Source organism: Oncorhynchus nerka, linkage group LG24 (assembly GCF_034236695.1).
Source record: "Oncorhynchus nerka isolate Pitt River linkage group LG24, Oner_Uvic_2.0, whole genome shotgun sequence".
Lineage (NCBI taxonomy): Eukaryota > Metazoa > Chordata > Actinopteri > Salmoniformes > Salmonidae > Oncorhynchus > Oncorhynchus nerka.
Genome location: NC_088419.1, coordinates 78,509,597 through 78,528,387, shown reverse-complemented (window position 1 = coordinate 78,528,387; position 18,791 = coordinate 78,509,597). Strand labels below are relative to the sequence as shown.

The window sequence follows — 18,791 nt, the reverse complement described above, 5'->3', positions numbered from 1 at the left end:
GACCTGGGTCTAGACTGAATGTATATGTCCTCCTCAGTGCAGACCTGGGTCTAGACTGAATGTGTGTGTCCTCCTCAGTGCAGACCTGGATCTAGACTGAATGTGTATGTCCTCCTCAGTGCAGACCTGGATCTAGACTGAATGTGTGTGTCCTCCTCAGTGCAGACCTGGGTCTAGACTGAATGTGTATGTCCTCCTCAGTGCAGACCTGGGTCTAGACTGAATGTGTGTGTCCTCCTCAGTGCAGACCTGGATCTAGACTGAATGTGTGTGTCCTCCTCAGTGCAGACCTGGGTCTAGACTGAATGTGTGTGTCCTCCTCAGTGCAGACCTGGGTCTAGACTGAATGTGTATGTCCTCCTCGGTGCAGACCTGGGTCTAGACTGAATGTGTGTGACCTGGGTCTAGACTCCTGTGTATGTCCTCCTCAGTGCAGACCTGGGTCTAGACTGAATGTGTATGTCCTCCTCAGTGCAGACCTGGGTCTAGACTGAATGTGTGTGTCCTCCTCAGTGCAGACCTGGGTCTAGACTGAATGTGTGTGTCCTCCTCAGTGCAGACCTGGGTCTAGACTGAATGTGTGTGTCCTCCTCAGTGCAGACCTGGGTCTAGACTGAATGTGTGTGTCCTCCTCAGACCTCTCTGAATGTGTGTGTCCTCCTCAGTGCAGACCTGGGTCTAGACTGAATGTGTGTGTCCTCCTCAGTGCAGACCTGGGTCTAGACTGAATGTGTGTGTCCTCCTCAGTGCAGACCTGGGTCTAGACTGAATGTGTATGTCCTCCTCAGTGCAGACCTGGGTCTAGACTGAATGTGTGTGTCCTCCTCAGTGCAGACCTGGGTCTAGACTGAATGTGTGTGTCCTCCTCAGTGCAGACCTGGGTCTAGACTGAATGTGTGTGTCCTCCTCAGTGCAGACCTGGGTCTAGACTGAATGTGTGTGTCCTCCTCAGTGCAGACCTGGGTCTAGACTGAATGTGTGTGTCCTCCTCAGTGCAGACCTGGGTCTAGACTGAATGTGTATGTCCTCCTCAGTGCAGACCTGGGTCTAGACTGAATGTGTATGTCCTCCTCAGTGCAGACCTGGGTCTAGACTGAATGTGTGTGTCCTCCTCAGTGCAGACCTGGGTCTAGACTGAATGTGTATGTCCTCCTCAGTGCAGACCTGGGTCTAGACTGAATGTGTATGTCCTCCTCAGTGCAGACCTGGGTCTAGACTGAATGTGTGTGTCCTCCTCAGTGCAGACCTGGGTCTAGACTGAATGTGTGTGTCCTCAGTGCAGACCTGGGTCTAGACTGAATGTGTGTGTCCTCCTCAGTGCAGACCTGGGTCTAGACTGAATGTGTGTGTCCTCCTCAGTGCAGACCTGGGTCTAGACTGAATGTGTGTGTCCTCCTCAGTGCAGACCTGGGTCTAGACTGAATGTGTGTATCCTCCTCAGTGCAGACCTGGGTCTAGACTGAATGTGTATGTCCTCCTCAGTGCAGACCTGGGTCTAGACTGAATGTGTATGTCCTCCTCAGTGCAGACCTGGGTCTAGACTGAATGTGTGTGTCCTCCTCAGTGCAGACCTGGGTCTAGACTAAATGTGTATGTCCTCCTCAGTGCAGACCTGGGTCTAGACTGAATGTGTGTGTCCTCCTCAGTGCAGACCTGGATCTAGACTGAATGTGTGTGTCCTCCTCAGTGCAGACCTGGGTCTAGACTGAATGTGTGTGTCCTCCTCAGTGCAGACCTGGGTCTAGACTGAATGTGTGTGTCCTCCTCAGTGCAGACCTGGATCTAGACTGAATGTGTGTGTCCTCCTCAGTGCAGACCTGGGTCTAGACTGAATGTGTATGTCCTCCTCAGTGCAGACCTGGGTCTAGACTGAATGTGTGTGTCCTCCTCAGTGCAGACCTGGGTCTAGACTGAATGTGTGTGTCCTCCTCAGTGCAGACCTGGGTCTAGACTGAATGTGTGTGTCCTCCTCAGTGCAGACCTGGGTCTAGACTGAATGTGTATGTCCTCCTCAGTGCAGACCTGGGTCTAGACTGAATGTGTGTGTCCTCCTCAGTGCAGACCTGGATCTAGACTGAATGTGTGTGTCCTCCTCAGTGCAGACCTGGGTCTAGACTGAATGTGTGTGTCCTCCCTCAGTGCAGACCTGGGTCTAGACTGAATGTGTGTGTCCTCAGTGCAGATCTGGGTCTAGACTAAATGTGTGTGTCCTCCTCAGTGCAGACCTGGGTCTAGACTGAATGTGTATGTCCTCCTCAGTGCAGACCTGGATCTAGACTGAATGTGTGTGTCTCCCTCAGTGCATACCTGGATCTAGACTGAATGTGTGTGTCTCCCTCAGTGCAGACCTGGATCTAGACTGAATGTGTGTGTCCTCCTCAGTGCAGACCTGGGTCTAGACTGAATGTGTGTGTCCTCCTCAGTGCAGACCTGGGTCTAGACTGAATGTGTGTGTCCTCAGTGCAGATCTGGGTCTAGACTAAATGTGTGTGTCCTCCTCAGTGCAGACCTGGGTCTAGACTGAATGTGTATGTCCTCCTCAGTGCAGACCTGGGTCTAGACTGAATGTGTGTGTCCTCCTCAGTGCAGACCTGGGTCTAGACTGAATGTGTGTGTCCTCCTCAGTGCAGACCTGGGTCTAGACTGAATGTGTGTGTCTCCCTCAGTGCAGACCTGGATCTAGACTGAATGTGTGTGTCTCCCTCAGTGCAGACCTGGATCTAGACTGAATGTGTGTGTCTCCCTCAGTGCAGACCTGGGTCTAGACTGAATGTGTGTGTCCTCCTCAGTGCAGACCTGGGTCTAGACTGAATGTGTGTGTCCTCCTCAGTGCAGACCTGGGTCTAGACTGAATGTGTGTGTCCTCCTCAGTGCAGACCTGGGTCTAGACTGAATGTGTATGTCCTCCTCAGTGCAGACCTGGGTCTAGACTGAATGTGTATGTCCTCCTCAGTGCAGACCTGGGTCTAGACTAAATGTGTGTGTCCTCCTCAGTGCAGACCTGGGTCTAGACTGAATGTGTGTGTCCTCAGTGCAGACCTGGGTCTAGACTGAATGTGTGTGTCCTCCTCAGTGCAGACCTGGGTCTAGACTGAATGTGTGTGTGTCCTCCTCAGTGCAGACCTGGGTCTAGACTGAATGTGTGTCCTCCTCAGTGCAGACCTGGGTCTAGACTGAATGTATGTGTCCTCCTCAGTGCAGACCTGGGTCTAGACTGAATGTGTGTCCTCCTCAGTGCAGACCTGGGTCTAGACTGAATGTGTATGTCCTCCTCAGTGCAGACCTGGATCTAGACTGAATGTGTATGTCCTCCTCAGTGCAGACCTGGGTCTAGACTGAATGTGTGTGTCCTCCTCAGTGCAGACCTGGGTCTAGACTGAATGTGTATGTCCTCCTCAGTGCAGACCTGGGTCTAGACTGAATGTGTATGTCCTCCTCAGTGCAGACCTGGATCTAGACTGAATGTGTATGTCCTCCTCAGTGCAGACCTGGGTCTAGACTGAATGTGTGTGTCCTCCTCAGTGCAGACCTGGGTCTAGACTGAATGTGTATGTCCTCCTCAGTGCAGACCTGGGTCTAGACTGAATGTGTGTGTCCTCCTCAGTGCATACCTGGATCTAGACTGAATGTGTATGTCCTCCTCAGTGCAGACCTGGGTCTAGACTGAATGTGTGTGTCCTCCTCAGTGCAGACCTGGATCTAGACTGAATGTGTGTGTCCTCCTCAGTGCAGACCTGGGTCTAGACTGAATGTGTGTGTCCTCAGTGCAGATCTGGGTCTAGACTAAATGTGTGTGTCCTCCTCAGTGCAGACCTGGGTCTAGACTGAATGTGTATGTCCTCTTCAGTGCAGACCTGGGTCTAGACTGAATGTGTGTGTCCTCCTCAGTGCAGACCTGGATCTAGACTGAATGTGTGTGTCCTCCTCAGTGCAGACCTGGGTCTAGACTGAATGTGTGTGTCTCCCTCAGTGCATACCTGGATCTAGACTGAATGTGTGTGTCTCCCTCAGTGCAGACCTGGGTCTAGACTGAATGTATATGTCCTCCTCAGTGCATACCTGGGTCTAGACTGAATGTGTGTGTCCTCCTCAGTGCAGACCTGGATCTAGACTGAATGTGTATGTCCTCCTCAGTGCAGACCTGGATCTAGACTGAATGTGTATGTCCTCCTCAGTGCAGACCTGGGTCTAGACTGAATGTGGTCCTCCTCAGTGCAGACCTGGGTCTAGACTGAATGTGTATGTCCTCCTCAGTGCAGACCTGGGTCTAGACTGAATGTGTGTGTCCCCTCAGTGCAGACCTCTAGACTGAATGTGTAGGTCCTCCTCAGACCTGGGTCTAGACTGAATGTGTGTGTCCTCCCCAGTGCAGACCTGGATCTAGACTGAATGTGTGTGTCCTCCTCAGTGCAGACCTGGGTCTAGACTGAATGTGTGTGTCCTCCTCAGTGCAGACCTGGGTCTAGACTGAATGTGTGTGTCCTCCTCAGTGCAGACCTGGATCTAGACTGAATGTGTGTGTCCTCCTCAGTGCATACCTGGATCTAGACTGAATGTGTATGTCCTCCTCAGTGCAGACCTGGGTCTAGACTGAATGTGTGTGTCCTCATCAGTGCAGACCTGGGTCTAGACTGAATGTGTGTGTCCTCCTCAGTGCAGACCTGGGTCAGACTGAATGTGTGTGTCCTCCTCAGTGCAGACCTGGGTCTAGACTGAATGTGTGTGTCCTCCTCAGTGCAGACCTGGGTCTAGACTGAATGTGTGTGTCCTCCTCAGTGCAGACCTGGGTCTAGACTGAATGTGTGTGTCCTCCTCAGTGCAGACCTGGGTCTAGACTGAATGTGTGTGTCCTCCTCAGTGCAGACCTGGGTCTAGACTGAATGTGTGTGTCCTCCTCAGTGCAGACCTGGGTCTAGACTGAATGTGTGTGTCCTCCTCAGTGCAGACCTGGGTCTAGACTGAATGTGTGTGTCCTCCTCAGTGCAGACCTGGGTCTAGACTGAATGTGTGTGTCCTCCTAGACTGAATGTGTGTGTCCTCCTCAGTGCAGACCTGGGTCTAGACTGAATGTGTGTGTCCTCCTCAGTGCAGACCTGGATCTAGACTGAATGTGTGTGTCCTCCTCAGTGCAGACCTGGGTCTAGACTGAATGTGTGTGTCTCCCTCAGTGCATACCTGGATCTAGACTGAATGTGTGTGTCTCCCTCAGTGCAGACCTGGGTCTAGACTGAATGTGTATGTCCTCCTCAGTGCAGACCTGGGTCTAGACTGAATGTATATGTCCTCCTCAGTGCATACCTGGGTCTAGACTGAATGTGTGTGTCCTCCTCAGTGCAGACCTGGATCTAGACTGAATGTGTATGTCCTCCTCAGTGCAGACCTGGATCTAGACTGAATGTGTATGTCCTCCTCAGTGCAGACCTGGGTCTAGACTGAATGTGTGTGTCCTCCTCAGTGCAGACCCGGGTCTAGACTGAATGTGTATGTCCTCCTCAGTGCAGACCTGGGTCTAGACTGAATGTGTGTGTCCCCCTCAGTGCATACCCGGATCTAGACTGAATGTGTAGGTCCTCCTCAGTGCAGACCTGGGTCTAGACTGAATGTGTGTGTCCTCCTCAGTGCAGACCTGGATCTAGACTGAATGTGTGTGTCCTCCTCAGTGCAGACCTGGGTCTAGACTGAATGTGTGTGTCCTCAGTGCAGACCTGGATCTAGACTGAATGTGTGTGTCCTCCTCAGTGCAGACCTGGATCTAGACTGAATGTGTGTGTCCTCCTCAGTGCAGACCTGGGTCTAGACTGAATGTGTGTGTCCTCAGTGCAGACCTGGGTCTAGACTAAATGTGTGTGTCCTCCTCAGTGCAGACCTGGGTCTAGACTGAATGTGTATGTCCTCCTCAGTGCAGACCTGGGTCTAGACTGAATGTGTGTGTCCTCCTCAGTGCAGACCTGAATCTAGACTGAATGTGTGTGTCCTCCTCAGTGCAGACCTGGGTCTAGACTGAATGTGTGTGTCCTTCTCAGTGCAGACCTGGGTCTAGACTGAATGTGTGTGTCCTCCTCAGTGCAGACCTGGATCTAGACTGAATGTGTGTGTCCTCCTCAGTGCAGACCTGGGTCTAGACTGAATGTGTGTGTCCTCCTCAGTGCAGACCTGGATCTAGACTAAATGTGTGTCCTCCTCAGGGCAGACCTGGGTCTAGACTGAATGTGTGTCTCCCTCAGGGCAGACCTGGGTCTAGACTGAATGTGTGTGTCCTCAGGGCAGACCTGGGTCTAGACTGAATGTGTGTGTCCTCCTCAGTCCAGACCTGGGTCTAGACTGAATGTGTGTGTCCTCAGTGCAGACCTGGATCTAGACTGAATGTGTGTGTCCTCCTCAGTGCAGACCTGGGTCTAGACTGAATGTGTATTTCCTCCTCAGTGCAGACCTGGGTCTAGACTGAATGTGTGTGTCCTCCTCAGTGCAGACCTGGGTCTAGACTGAATGTGTGTGTCCTCCTCAGTGCAGACCTGGATCTAGACTAAATGTGTGTGTCTCCCTCAGGGCAGACCTGGGTCTAGACTGAATGTGTGTCTCCCTCAGGGCAGACCTGGGTCTAGACTGAATGTGTGTGTCCTCAGGGCAGACCTGGGTCTAGACTGAATGTGTGTGTCCTCCTCAGTCCAGACCTGGGTCTAGACTGAATGTGTGTGTCCTCAGTGCAGACCTGGATCTAGACTGAATGTGTGTGTCCTCCTCAGTGCAGACCTGGGTCTAGACTGAATGTGTATTTCCTCCTCAGTGCAGACCTGGGTCTAGACTGAATGTGTGTGTCCTCAGTGCAGACCTGGGTCTAGACTGAATGTGTATGTCCTCCTCAGTGCAGACCTGGGTCTAGACTGAATGTGTATGTCCTCCTCAGTGCAGACCTGGGTCTAGACTGAATGTATATGTCCTCCTCAGTGCAGACCTGGGTCTAGACTGAATGTGTGTGTCCTCCTCAGTGCAGACCTGGATCTAGACTGAATGTGTATGTCCTCCTCAGTGCAGACCTGGGTCTAGACTGAATGTGTGTGTCCTCAGTGCAGACCTGGGTCTAGACTAAATGTGTGTGTCCTCCTCAGTGCAGACCTGGGTCTAGACTGAATGTGTATGTCCTCCTCAGTGCAGACCTGGGTCTAGACTGAATGTGTGTGTCCTCCTCAGTGCAGACCTGGATCTAGACTGAATGTGTGTGTCCTCCTCAGTGCAGACCTGGGTCTAGACTGAATGTGTGTGTCCTCCTCAGTGCAGACCTGGATCTAGACTGAATGTGTGTGTCTCCCTCAGTGCAGACCTGGATCTAGACTGAATGTGTGTGTCCCCCTCAGGGCAGACCTGGATCTAGACTGAATGTGTGTGTCTCCCTCAGGGCAGACCTGGATCTAGACTGAATGTGTGTGTCTCCCTCAGGGCAGACCTGGATCTAGACTGAATGTGTGTGTCTCCCTCAGGGCAGACCTGGATCTAGACTGAATGTGTGTGTCTTCCTCAGGGCAGACCTGGGTCTAGACTGAATGTGTGTGTCCTCAGTGCAGACCTGGGTCTAGACTGAATGTGTGTGTCTCCCTCAGTGCAGACCTGGGTCTAGACTGAATGTGTGTGTCCTCAGTGCAGACCTGGGTTTAGACTGAATGTGTGTGTCCTCAGTGCAGACCTGGATCTAGACTGAATGTGTGTGTCTCCCTCAGTGCAGACCTGGATCTAGACTGAATGTGTGTGTCCTCCTCAGTGCAGACCTCGGTCTAGACTGAATGTGTGTGTCTCCCTCAGTGCAGACCTGGGTCTAGACTGAATGTGTGTGTCCTCAGTGTAGACCTGGGTCTAGACTGAATGTGTGTGTCCTCCTCAGTGCAGACCTGGGTCTAGACTGAATGTGTGTGTCCTCAGTGCAGACCTGGATCTAGACTGAATGTGTGTGTCTCCCTCAGGGCAGACCTGGATCTAGACTGAATGTGTGTGTCCTCCTCAGTGCAGACCTGGATCTAGACTGAATGTGTGTGTCTCCCTCAGGGCAGACCTGGATCTAGACTGAATGTGTGTGTCTCCCTCAGGGCAGACCTGGATCTAGACTGAATGTGTGTGTCTTCCTCAGGGCAGACCTGGGTCTAGACTGAATGTGTGTGTCCTCAGTGCAGACCTGGGTCTAGACTGAATGTGTGTGTCTCCCTCAGTGCAGACCTGGGTCTAGACTGAATGTGTGTGTCCTCAGTGCAGACCTGGGTTTAGACTGAATGTGTGTGTCCTCAGTGCAGACCTGGATCTAGACTGAATGTGTGTGTCTCCCTCAGTGCAGACCTGGATCTAGACTGAATGTGTGTGTCCTCCTCAGTGCAGACCTCGGTCTAGACTGAATGTGTGTGTCTCCCTCAGTGCAGACCTGGGTCTAGACTGAATGTGTGTGTCCTCAGTGTAGACCTGGGTCTAGACTGAATGTGTGTGTCCTCCTCATTGCAGACCTGGGTCTAGACTGAATGTGTGTGTCCTCAGTGCAGACCTGGGTCTAGACTAAATGTGTGTGTCCTCCTCAGTGCAGACCTGGGTCTAGACTGAATGTGTGTGTCCTCCTCAGTGCAGACCTGGGTCTAGACTGAATGTGTGTGTCCTCCTCAGTGCAGACCTGGGTCTAGACTGAATGTGTGTGTCCTCCTCAGTGCAGACCTGGGTCTAGACTGAATGTGTGTGTCCTCCTCAGTGCAGACCTGGGTCTAGACTGAATGTGTGTGTCCTCCTCAGTGCAGACCTGGATCTAGACTGAATGTGTGTGTCCTCCTCAGTGCAGACCTGGGTCTAGACTGAATGTGTGTGTCCTCCTCAGTGCAGACCTGGATCTAGACTAATTGTGTGTGTCTCCCTCAGGGCAGACCTGGGTCTAGACTGAATGTGTGTCTCCCTCAGGGCAGACCTGGGTCTAGACTGAATGTGTGTGTCCTCAGGGCAGACCTGGGTCTAGACTGAATGTGTGTGTCCTCCTCAGTCCAGACCTGGGTCTAGACTGAATGTGTGTGTCCTCAGTGCAGACCTGGATCTAGACTGAATGTGTGTGTCCTCCTCAGTGCAGACCTGGGTCTAGACTGAATGTGTATTTCCTCCTCAGTGCAGACCTGGGTCTAGACTGAATGTGTGTGTCCTCAGTGCAGACCTGGGTCTAGACTGAATGTGTATGTCCTCCTCAGTGCAGACCTGGGTCTAGACTGAATGTGTATGTCCTCCTCAGTGCAGACCTGGGTCTAGACTGAATGTATATGTCCTCCTCAGTGCAGACCTGGGTCTAGACTGAATGTGTGTGTCCTCCTCAGTGCAGACCTGGATCTAGACTGAATGTGTATGTCCTCCTCAGTGCAGACCTGGGTCTAGACTGAATGTGTGTGTCCTCAGTGCAGACCTGGGTCTAGACTAAATGTGTGTGTCCTCCTCAGTGCAGACCTGGGTCTAGACTGAATGTGTGTGTCCTCCTCAGTGCAGACCTGGGTCTAGACTGAATGTGTGTGTCCTTCTCAGTGTAGACCTGGGTCTAGACTGAATGTGTGTGTCCTCAGTGCAGACCTGGATCTAGACTGAATGTGTGTGTCCTCCTCAGTGCAGACCTGGGTCTAGACTGAATGTGTGTGTCCTTCTCAGTGCAGACCTGGGTCTAGACTGAATGTGTGTGTCCTCCTCAGTGCAGACCTGGGTCTAGACTGAATGTGTGTGTCCTCCTCAGTGCAGACCTGGGTCTAGACTGAATGTGTGTGTCCTCCTCAGTGCAGACCTGGGTCTAGACTGAATGTGTGTGTCCTCCTCAGTGCAGACCTGGATCTAGACTGAATGTGTGTGTCCTCCTCAGTGCAGACCTGGGTCTAGACTGAATGTGTGTGTCCTCCTCAGTGCAGACCTGGATCTAGACTAAATGTGTGTGTCTCCCTCAGGGCAGACCTGGGTCTAGACTGAATGTGTGTCTCCCTCAGGGCAGACCTGGGTCTAGACTGAATGTGTGTGTCCTCAGGGCAGACCTGGGTCTAGACTGAATGTGTGTGTCCTCCTCAGTCCAGACCTGGGTCTAGACTGAATGTGTGTGTCCTCAGTGCAGACCTGGATCTAGACTGAATGTGTGTGTCCTCCTCAGTGCAGACCTGGGTCTAGACTGAATGTGTATTTCCTCCTCAGTGCAGACCTGGGTCTAGACTGAATGTGTGTGTCCTCAGTGCAGACCTGGGTCTAGACTGAATGTGTGTGTCCTCCTCAGTGCAGACCTGGGTCTAGACTGAATGTGTGTGTCCTCCTCAGTGCAGACCTGGATCTAGACTGAATGTGTATGTCCTCCTCAGTGCAGACCTGGGTCTAGACTGAATGTGTGTGTCCTCAGTGCAGACCTGGGTCTAGACTAAATGTGTGTGTCCTCCTCAGTGCAGACCTGGGTCTAGACTGAATGTGTATGTCCTCCTCAGTGCAGACCTGGGTCTAGACTGAATGTGTGTGTCCTCCTCAGTGCAGACCTGGATCTAGACTGAATGTGTGTGTCCTCCTCAGTGCAGACCTGGGTCTAGACTGAATGTGTGTGTCCTCCTCAGTGCAGACCTGGATCTAGACTGAATGTGTGTGTCTCCCTCAGTGCAGACCGGGATCTAGACTGAATGTGTGTGTCTCCCTCAGGGCAGACCTGGATCTAGACTGAATGTGTGTGTCTTCCTCAGGGCAGACCTGGGTCTAGACTGAATGTGTGTGTCCTCAGTGCAGACCTGGGTCTAGACTGAATGTGTGTGTCTCCCTCAGTGCAGACCTGGGTCTAGACTGAATGTGTGTGTCCTCAGTGCAGACCTGGGTTTAGACTGAATGTGTGTGTCCTCAGTGCAGACCTGGATCTAGACTGAATGTGTGTGTCTCCCTCAGTGCAGACCTGGATCTAGACTGAATGTGTGTGTCCTCCTCAGTGCAGACCTGGGTCTAGACTGAATGTGTGTGTCTCCCTCAGTGCAGACCTGGGTCTAGACTGAATGTGTGTGTCCTCAGTGTAGACCTGGGTCTAGACTGAATGTGTGTGTCCTCCTCAGTGCAGACCTGGGTCTAGACTGAATGTGTGTGTCCTCAGTGCAGACCTGGGTCTAGACTAAATGTGTGTGTCCTCCTCAGTGCAGACCTGGATCTAGACTGAATGTGTGTGTCCTCCTCAGTGCAGACCTGGATCTAGACTGAATGTGTGTGTCCTCCTCAGTGCAGACCTGGGTCTAGACTGAATGTGTGTGTCCTTCTCAGTGCAGACCTGGGTCTAGACTGAATGTGTGTGTCCTCCTCAGTGCAGACCTGGGTCTAGACTGAATGTGTGTGTCCTCAGTGCAGACCTGGATCTAGACTGAATGTGTGTGTCCTCCTCAGTGCAGACCTGGGTCTAGACTGAATGTGTATTTCCTCCTCAGTGCAGACCTGGGTCTAGACTGAATGTGTGTGTCCTCAGTGCAGACCTGGGTCTAGACTGAATGTGTATGTCCTCCTCAGTGCAGACCTGGGTCTAGACTGAATGTGTATGTCCTCCTCAGTGCAGACCTGGGTCTAGACTGAATGTATATGTCCTCCTCAGTGCAGACCTGGGTCTAGACTGAATGTGTGTGTCCTCCTCAGTGCAGACCTGGATCTAGACTGAATGTGTATGTCCTCCTCAGTGCAGACCTGGGTCTAGACTGAATGTGTGTGTCCTCAGTGCAGACCTGGGTCTAGACTAAATGTGTGTGTCCTCCTCAGTGAAGACCTGGGTCTAGACTGAATGTGTATGTCCTCCTCAGTGCAGACCTGGGTCTAGACTGAATGTGTGTGTCCTCCTCAGTGCAGACCTGGATCTAGACTGAATGTGTGTGTCCTCCTCAGTGCAGACCTGGGTCTAGACTGAATGTGTGTGTCCTCCTCAGTGCAGACCTGGATCTAGACTGAATGTGTGTGTCTCCCTCAGGGCAGACCTGGATCTAGACTGAATGTGTGTGTCTCCCTCAGGGCAGACCTGGATCTAGACTGAATGTGTGTGTCTCCCTCAGGGCAGACCTGGATCTAGACTGAATGTGTGTGTCTCCCTCAGGGCAGACCTGGATCTAGACTGAATGTGTGTGTCTTCCTCAGGGCAGACCTGGGTCTAGACTGAATGTGTGTGTCCTCAGTGCAGACCTGGATCTAGACTGAATGTGTGTGTCTCCCTCAGGGCAGACCTGGATCTAGACTGAATGTGTGTGTCTCCCTCAGGGCAGACCTGGATCTAGACTGAATGTGTGTGTCTCCCTCAGGGCAGACCTGGATCTAGACTGAATGTGTGTGTCTCCCTCAGGGCAGACCTGGATCTAGACTGAATGTGTGTGTCTTCCTCAGGGCAGACCTGGGTCTAGACTGAATGTGTGTGTCCTCAGTGCAGACCTGGGTCTAGACTGAATGTGTGTGTCTCCCTCAGTGCAGACCTGGGTCTAGACTGAATGTGTGTGTCCTCAGTGCAGACCTGGGTTTAGACTGAATGTGTGTGTCCTCAGTGCAGACCTGGATCTAGACTGAATGTGTGTGTCTCCCTCAGTGCAGACCTGGATCTAGACTGAATGTGTGTGTCCTCCTCAGTGCAGACCTCGGTCTAGACTGAATGTGTGTGTCTCCCTCAGTGCAGACCTGGGTCTAGACTGAATGTGTGTGTCCTCAGTGTAGACCTGGGTCTAGACTGAATGTGTGTGTCCTCCTCAGTGCAGACCTGGGTCTAGACTGAATGTGTGTGTCCTCAGTGCAGACCTGGGTCTAGACTAAATGTGTGTGTCCTTCTCAGTGCAGACCTGGGTCTAGACTGAATGTGTGTGTCCTCCTCAGTGCAGACCTGGGTCTAGACTGAATGTGTGTGTCCTCCTCAGTGCAGACCTGGGTCTAGACTGAATGTGTGTGTCCTTCTCAGTGCAGACCTGGGTCTAGACTGAATGTGTGTGTCCTCCTCAGTGCAGACCTGGGTCTAGACTGAATGTGTGTGTCCTTCCTCAGTGCAGACCTGGGTCTAGACTGAATGTGTGTGTCCTCCTCAGTGCAGACCTGGGTCTAGACTGAATGTGTGTGTCCTCCTCAGTGCAGACCTGGATCTAGACTGAATGTGTGTGTCCTCCTCAGTGCAGACCTGGGTCTAGACTGAATGTGTGTGTCCTCCTCAGTGCAGACCTGGATCTAGACTAAATGTGTGTGTCTCCCTCAGGGCAGACCTGGGTCTAGACTGAATGTGTGTCTCCCTCAGGGCAGACCTGGGTCTAGACTGAATGTGTGTGTCCTCAGGGCAGACCTGGGTCTAGACTGAATGTGTGTCCTCCTCAGTCCAGACCTGGGTCTAGACTGAATGTGTGTGTCCTCAGTGCAGACCTGGATCTAGACTGAATGTGTGTGTCCTCCTCAGTGCAGACCTGGGTCTAGACTGAATGTGTATTTCCTCCTCAGTGCAGACCTGGGTCTAGACTGAATGTGTGTGTCCTCAGTGCAGACCTGGGTCTAGACTGAATGTGTATGTCCTCCTCAGTGCAGACCTGGGTCTAGACTGAATGTGTATGTCCTCCTCAGTGCAGACCTGGGTCTAGACTGAATGTGTATGTCCTCCTCAGTGCAGACCTGGGTCTAGACTGAATGTGTGTGTCCTCCTCAGTGCAGACCTGGATCTAGACTGAATGTGTATGTCCTCCTCAGTGCAGACCTGGGTCTAGACTGAATGTGTGTGTCCTCAGTGCAGACCTGGGTCTAGACTAAATGTGTGTGTCCTCCTCAGTGCAGACCTGGGTCTAGACTGAATGTGTATGTCCTCCTCAGTGCAGACCTGGGTCTAGACTGAATGTGTGTGTCCTCCTCAGTGCAGACCTGGATCTAGACTGAATGTGTGTGTCCTCCTCAGTGCAGACCTGGATCTAGACTGAATGTGTGTGTCTCCCTCAGTGCAGACCTGGATCTAGACTGAATGTGTGTGTCTCCCTCAGGGCAGACCTGGATCTAGACTGAATGTGTGTGTCTCCCTCAGGGCAGACCTGGATCTAGACTGAATGTGTGTGTCTCCCTCAGGGCAGACCTGGATCTAGACTGAATGTGTGTGTCTCCCTCAGGGCAGACCTGGATCTAGACTGAATGTGTGTGTCTTCCTCAGGGCAGACCTGGATCTAGACTGAATGTGTGTGTCTTCCTCAGGGCAGACCTGGGTCTAGACTGAATGTGTGTGTCCTCAGTGCAGACCTGGGTCTAGACTGAATGTGTGTGTCTCCCTCAGTGCAGACCTGGGTTTAGACTGAATGTGTGTGTCCTCAGTGCAGACCTGGATCTAGACTGAATGTGTGTGTCTCCCTCAGTGCAGACCTGGATCTAGACTGAATGTGTGTGTCCTCCTCAGTGCAGACCTGGGTCTAGACTGAATGTGTGTGTCTCCCTCAGTGCAGACCTGGGTCTAGACTGAATGTGTGTGTCCTCAGTGTAGACCTGGGTCTAGACTGAATGTGTGTGTCCTCCTCAGTGCAGACCTGGGTCTAGACTGAATGTGTGTGTCCTCAGTGCAGACCTGGGTCTAGACTAAATGTGTGTGTCCTCCTCAGTGCAGACCTGGATCTAGACTGAATGTGTGTGTCCTCCTCAGTGCAGACCTGGATCTAGACTGAATGTGTGTGTCCTCCTCAGTGCAGACCTGGGTCTAGACTGAATGTGTGTGTCCTTCTCAGTGCAGACCTGGGTCTAGACTGAATGTGTGTGTCCTCCTCAGTGCAGACCTGGGTCTAGACTGAATGTGTGTGTCCTCCTCAGTGCAGACCTGGGTCTAGACTGAATGTGTATGTCCTCCTCAGTGCAGACCTGGATCTAGACTGAATGTGTGTGTCCTCCTCAGTGCAGACCTGGATCTAAACTGAATGTGTATGTCCTCCTCAGTGCAGACCTGGATCTAGACTGAATGTGTGTGTCCGCCTCAGTGCAGACCTGGATCTAAACTGAATGTGTATGTCCTCCTCAGTGCAGACCTGGGTCTAGACCACTTTGCCATGAGAAGGTTCTACAACAACAGAGTATCTTCCCTGATGAATCCCTCGCAGAAACGGTAAGAAACCACCCCACACAAAGCAAATTTGATTGGTTAACATCAAGTTCACAGAAGCTCCTCTGCACAACAGATCAATATAGTTCAAAGATCAACTGTCTGGCCATCAGTGAACTTCAGATGTGGCCTTCTGGCTGAGGGCTTCCTTGTTCTGAAATTTTACCTGATATCACAGCGGTCAGGTGTCAGACTTGGGAGGTCAATTTAAAAAATAAAAAATACATTATTTCACCTTTATTTAACCAGGTAGGCTAGTTGAGAACAAGTTCTCATTTGCAACTGCGACCTGGCCAAGATAAAGCGTAGCAATTCGACACAAACAACAACACAGAGTTATACATGGAATAAACAAAACATACAGTCAATAATACAGTCGAACAAAAGAAAACAAAAAGTCTATATACAGTGAGTGCAAGTTAAGGAAATAAATAGGCCATGGTGGTGAAGTAATTACAATATAGCAATTAAACACTGGAATGGTAGATCGGCAGAAGATGAATGTGCAGGTAGAGATACTGGGGTGCAAAGGAGCAAAATAAATAAATAAATAAATACCAGTATGGGGATGCGGTAGGTAGATATATGGGCTGTTTACAGATGGGCTATGTACAGGTGCAGTGATCTGTAAGCTGCTCTGACAGCTGGTGCTTAAAGCTAGTGAGGGAGATGTGAGTCTCCAGCTTCAGAGATTTTTGCAATTCATTCCAGTCATTGGCAGCAGAGAACTGGAAGGAAAGACGACCAAAGCAGGAATTGGCTTTGGGGGTGACCAGTGAGATATACCTGCTGGAGCGCGTGCTACGAGTGGGTGCTGCTATGGTGACCAGTGAGCTGAGATAAGGTGGGGCTTTACCTAGCAGAGACTTGTAGATAACCTGTAGCCAGTGGGTTTGGCGACGAGTATGAAGCGAGGGCCAACCAACGAGAGTGTACAGGTCGCAATGGTGGGTAGTGTATGGGGCTTTGGTGGCAAAACGGATGGCACTGTGATAGACTGCATCCAGTTTGTTGAGTAGAGTGTTGGAGGCTATTCTATAGATGACATTACCGAAGTCGAGGATCGGTAGGATGGTCAGTTTTACGAGGGTATGTTTGGCAGCATGAGTGAAGGATGCTTTGTTGCGATATAGGAAGCCGATTCTAGATGTAATTTTGGATTGGAGATGCTTAATGTGAGTCTGGAAGGAGAGTTTATAGTCTAACCAGACACCCAGGTATTTGTAGTTGTCCACATATTCTAAGTCAGAGCCGTCCAGAGTAGTGATGCTGGACGGACGAGCAGGTGCGGGCAGTGATCGATTGAAAAGCATGCATTTAGTTTTACTTGCGTTTAAGAGCAGTTGGAGGCCACGGAAGGAGAGTTGTATGGCATTGAATCTCGTCTGGAGGATAGTTAACACAGTGTCCAAGGAGGGGCCAGAAGTATACAGAATGGTGTCGTCTGCGTAGAGGTGGATCAGAGAATCACCAGCAGCAAGAGCAACATCATTGATGTATACAGAAAAGAGAGTCGGCCCGAGAATTGAACCCTGTGGCACACCTTTGATTGACTTGGGAGGTCAATCACTTGACATACAGTCCCCCCCCCCCTCTCTCTAGGTATGTGTGGATGTTCAGCAGTCTGCTGAGGGGAGTTATGAACATGGATCCCTCTCCTCTCTTCCTCCTTTGTGTGGTTCTTCACGGCGTGCCCAACATCAATTCTGAGGGAGGTTAGAAACACCCATACAAACACTATACTACACCTCTCACGTCACAGTGATCCACACTGTTCTCAGATATACAATTTATGACGCACTACTGATTTAGCAATATATTTTTCCTGTTTGTGTTGTCTGCAGGATGTCGTCTGTTCCTGAGAGTGTACCAGAGCCTGCAGGTCGTCTGTACTTCAGCAGTCTAGTGAGATACCATACTCATTCACACTTCATTTGGATGTTCCGGATAGTCCATCTGTAGAGCATCTGTAGAGCGTCATAGTATCAACAAACTATCTGTTGAAAAGCAACTATTTGCTAAGGTTACAGTTACACTCTTAGAAAAAAAGGTGTTCCTTAGCTGTCCCCATAGAACACTTTGAAGAACACCTTTTGAGTTCCATGTAGAACCCTTTACACAGAGGAACCCAAAATGAAACTATTGCAGTGGGGACACCATTTATTTACACCAGAATTTCTGGGGACCAAATTTGTTGCCCAAATCTAATGACACAAACTTAAAATCTGTAAATGTAGATTTTTACATAAAAAAACAACCTTCAATTCATTGTATTTTTATCTCTTATCAAAATGGAGAGAAACCAATAAATATATTTACCAATACATCTTTCTCAAACACTTTGTATATTGTCCAATACAATAATCTGTACTCTTATTTTTTTTGCTCCTAAAAATACAATTAAAAATCATAATAATAATTGGCGACCCCACTGCAATTCCCTGCGACCCCGACTTTGAATACCACTGTTGTAAAGGGGTGCGTGCTGGTGGCAGAGAAGTCAGGCGCAGGAGATCCAACTTGGTATAAACGGAGCAGTTTAATAAGTGCTCAAAAACTCAGAAAACCAAAATATACAAAATAATACAAGTGGGTACAAAACCCGTCACACACCAGAACATGTCTGGCACAATGCTTACAAACAAACAATCATCGACAAGACATGAGGGGGAACAGAGGGTTAAATACACAACATGTAATGAATGGGATTGGAACCAGGTGTAATACAAGACAAGACAAAACGAAAGGAAAATGAAAAGAGGATCAGCGATGACTAGAAAGTCAGTGACGCCGAACGCCGCCCGAACAAGGAGAGGGACCAACTTCGGCGGAAGTTGTGACAACTGTCCTATGGGGACCGCTGCAGAACCCTTTTACATTTTTTATTGTAGTGTTAGGTTTAGAATAAGGGTAAGGGTTAATAAATATTACTGATAGTCTGTTGTAGATAGTCTGTAGAGCATCTGCATTGCTTGCTGTTTGGGGTTTTAGGCTGGTTTTCTATACAGCACTTTGTGACTTCTGCTGATATGAAAAAAGGCTTTATAAATACATTTGATTGATTGATTGATCTACAGATGGACTATGGAAATATAGAGTTACCATGGTAATAATATTATGAGTATGAAAAAGTATGAAAATGTATCCACTCACTGTAAGTCACTCTGGATAAGAGTGTCTGCTAAATGACTCAAATCTAAATGCAAATGTGTGTTTACTTTGTCTGTGTGTGTTTATATCTGTCACAGTCACGTGCGAGCAGTGCAGACAGACAGGGTTTACTTTGTCTGTGTGTGTTTATATCTGTCACAGTCACGTGCGAGCAGTGCAGACAGACAGGGTTTACTTTGTCTGTGTGTGTTTATATCTGTCACAGTCACGTGCGAGCAGTGCAGACAGACAGGGTTTACTTTGTCTGTGTGTGTTTATATCTGTCACAGTCACGTGCGAGCAGTGCAGACAGACAGGGTTTACTTTGTCTGTGTGTGTTTATATCTGTCACAGTCACGTGCGAGCAGTGCAGACAGACAGGGTTTACTTTGTCTGTGTGTGTTTATATCTGTCACAGTCACGTGCGAGCAGTGCAGACAGACAGGGTTTACTTTGTCTGTGTGTGTTTATATCTGTCACAGTCACGTGCGAGCAGTCCAGACAGACAGGGTTTACTTTGTCTGTGTGTGTTTATATCTGACACAGTCACGTGTGAGCAGTGCAGACAGACAGGGTTTACTTTGTCTGT

General features: G+C 50.2%; 1 protein-coding gene across 1 annotated transcript in view; it reads left to right on the top strand.

The window, feature by feature from the left end:
• LOC115121285 (tensin-3-like) overlaps positions 1–18,791 on the top strand; it is a 143,741-nt gene that overhangs the window by 21,863 nt on the left and 103,087 nt on the right. The window contains exons 6-8 of the mRNA XM_065008519.1: positions 14,972–15,055; positions 16,655–16,767; positions 16,897–16,957. Coding sequence (XP_064864591.1) covers positions 14,972–15,055; positions 16,655–16,767; positions 16,897–16,957 — 258 coding nt within the window. The remainder of the gene's footprint in view (positions 1–14,971; positions 15,056–16,654; positions 16,768–16,896; positions 16,958–18,791) is intronic.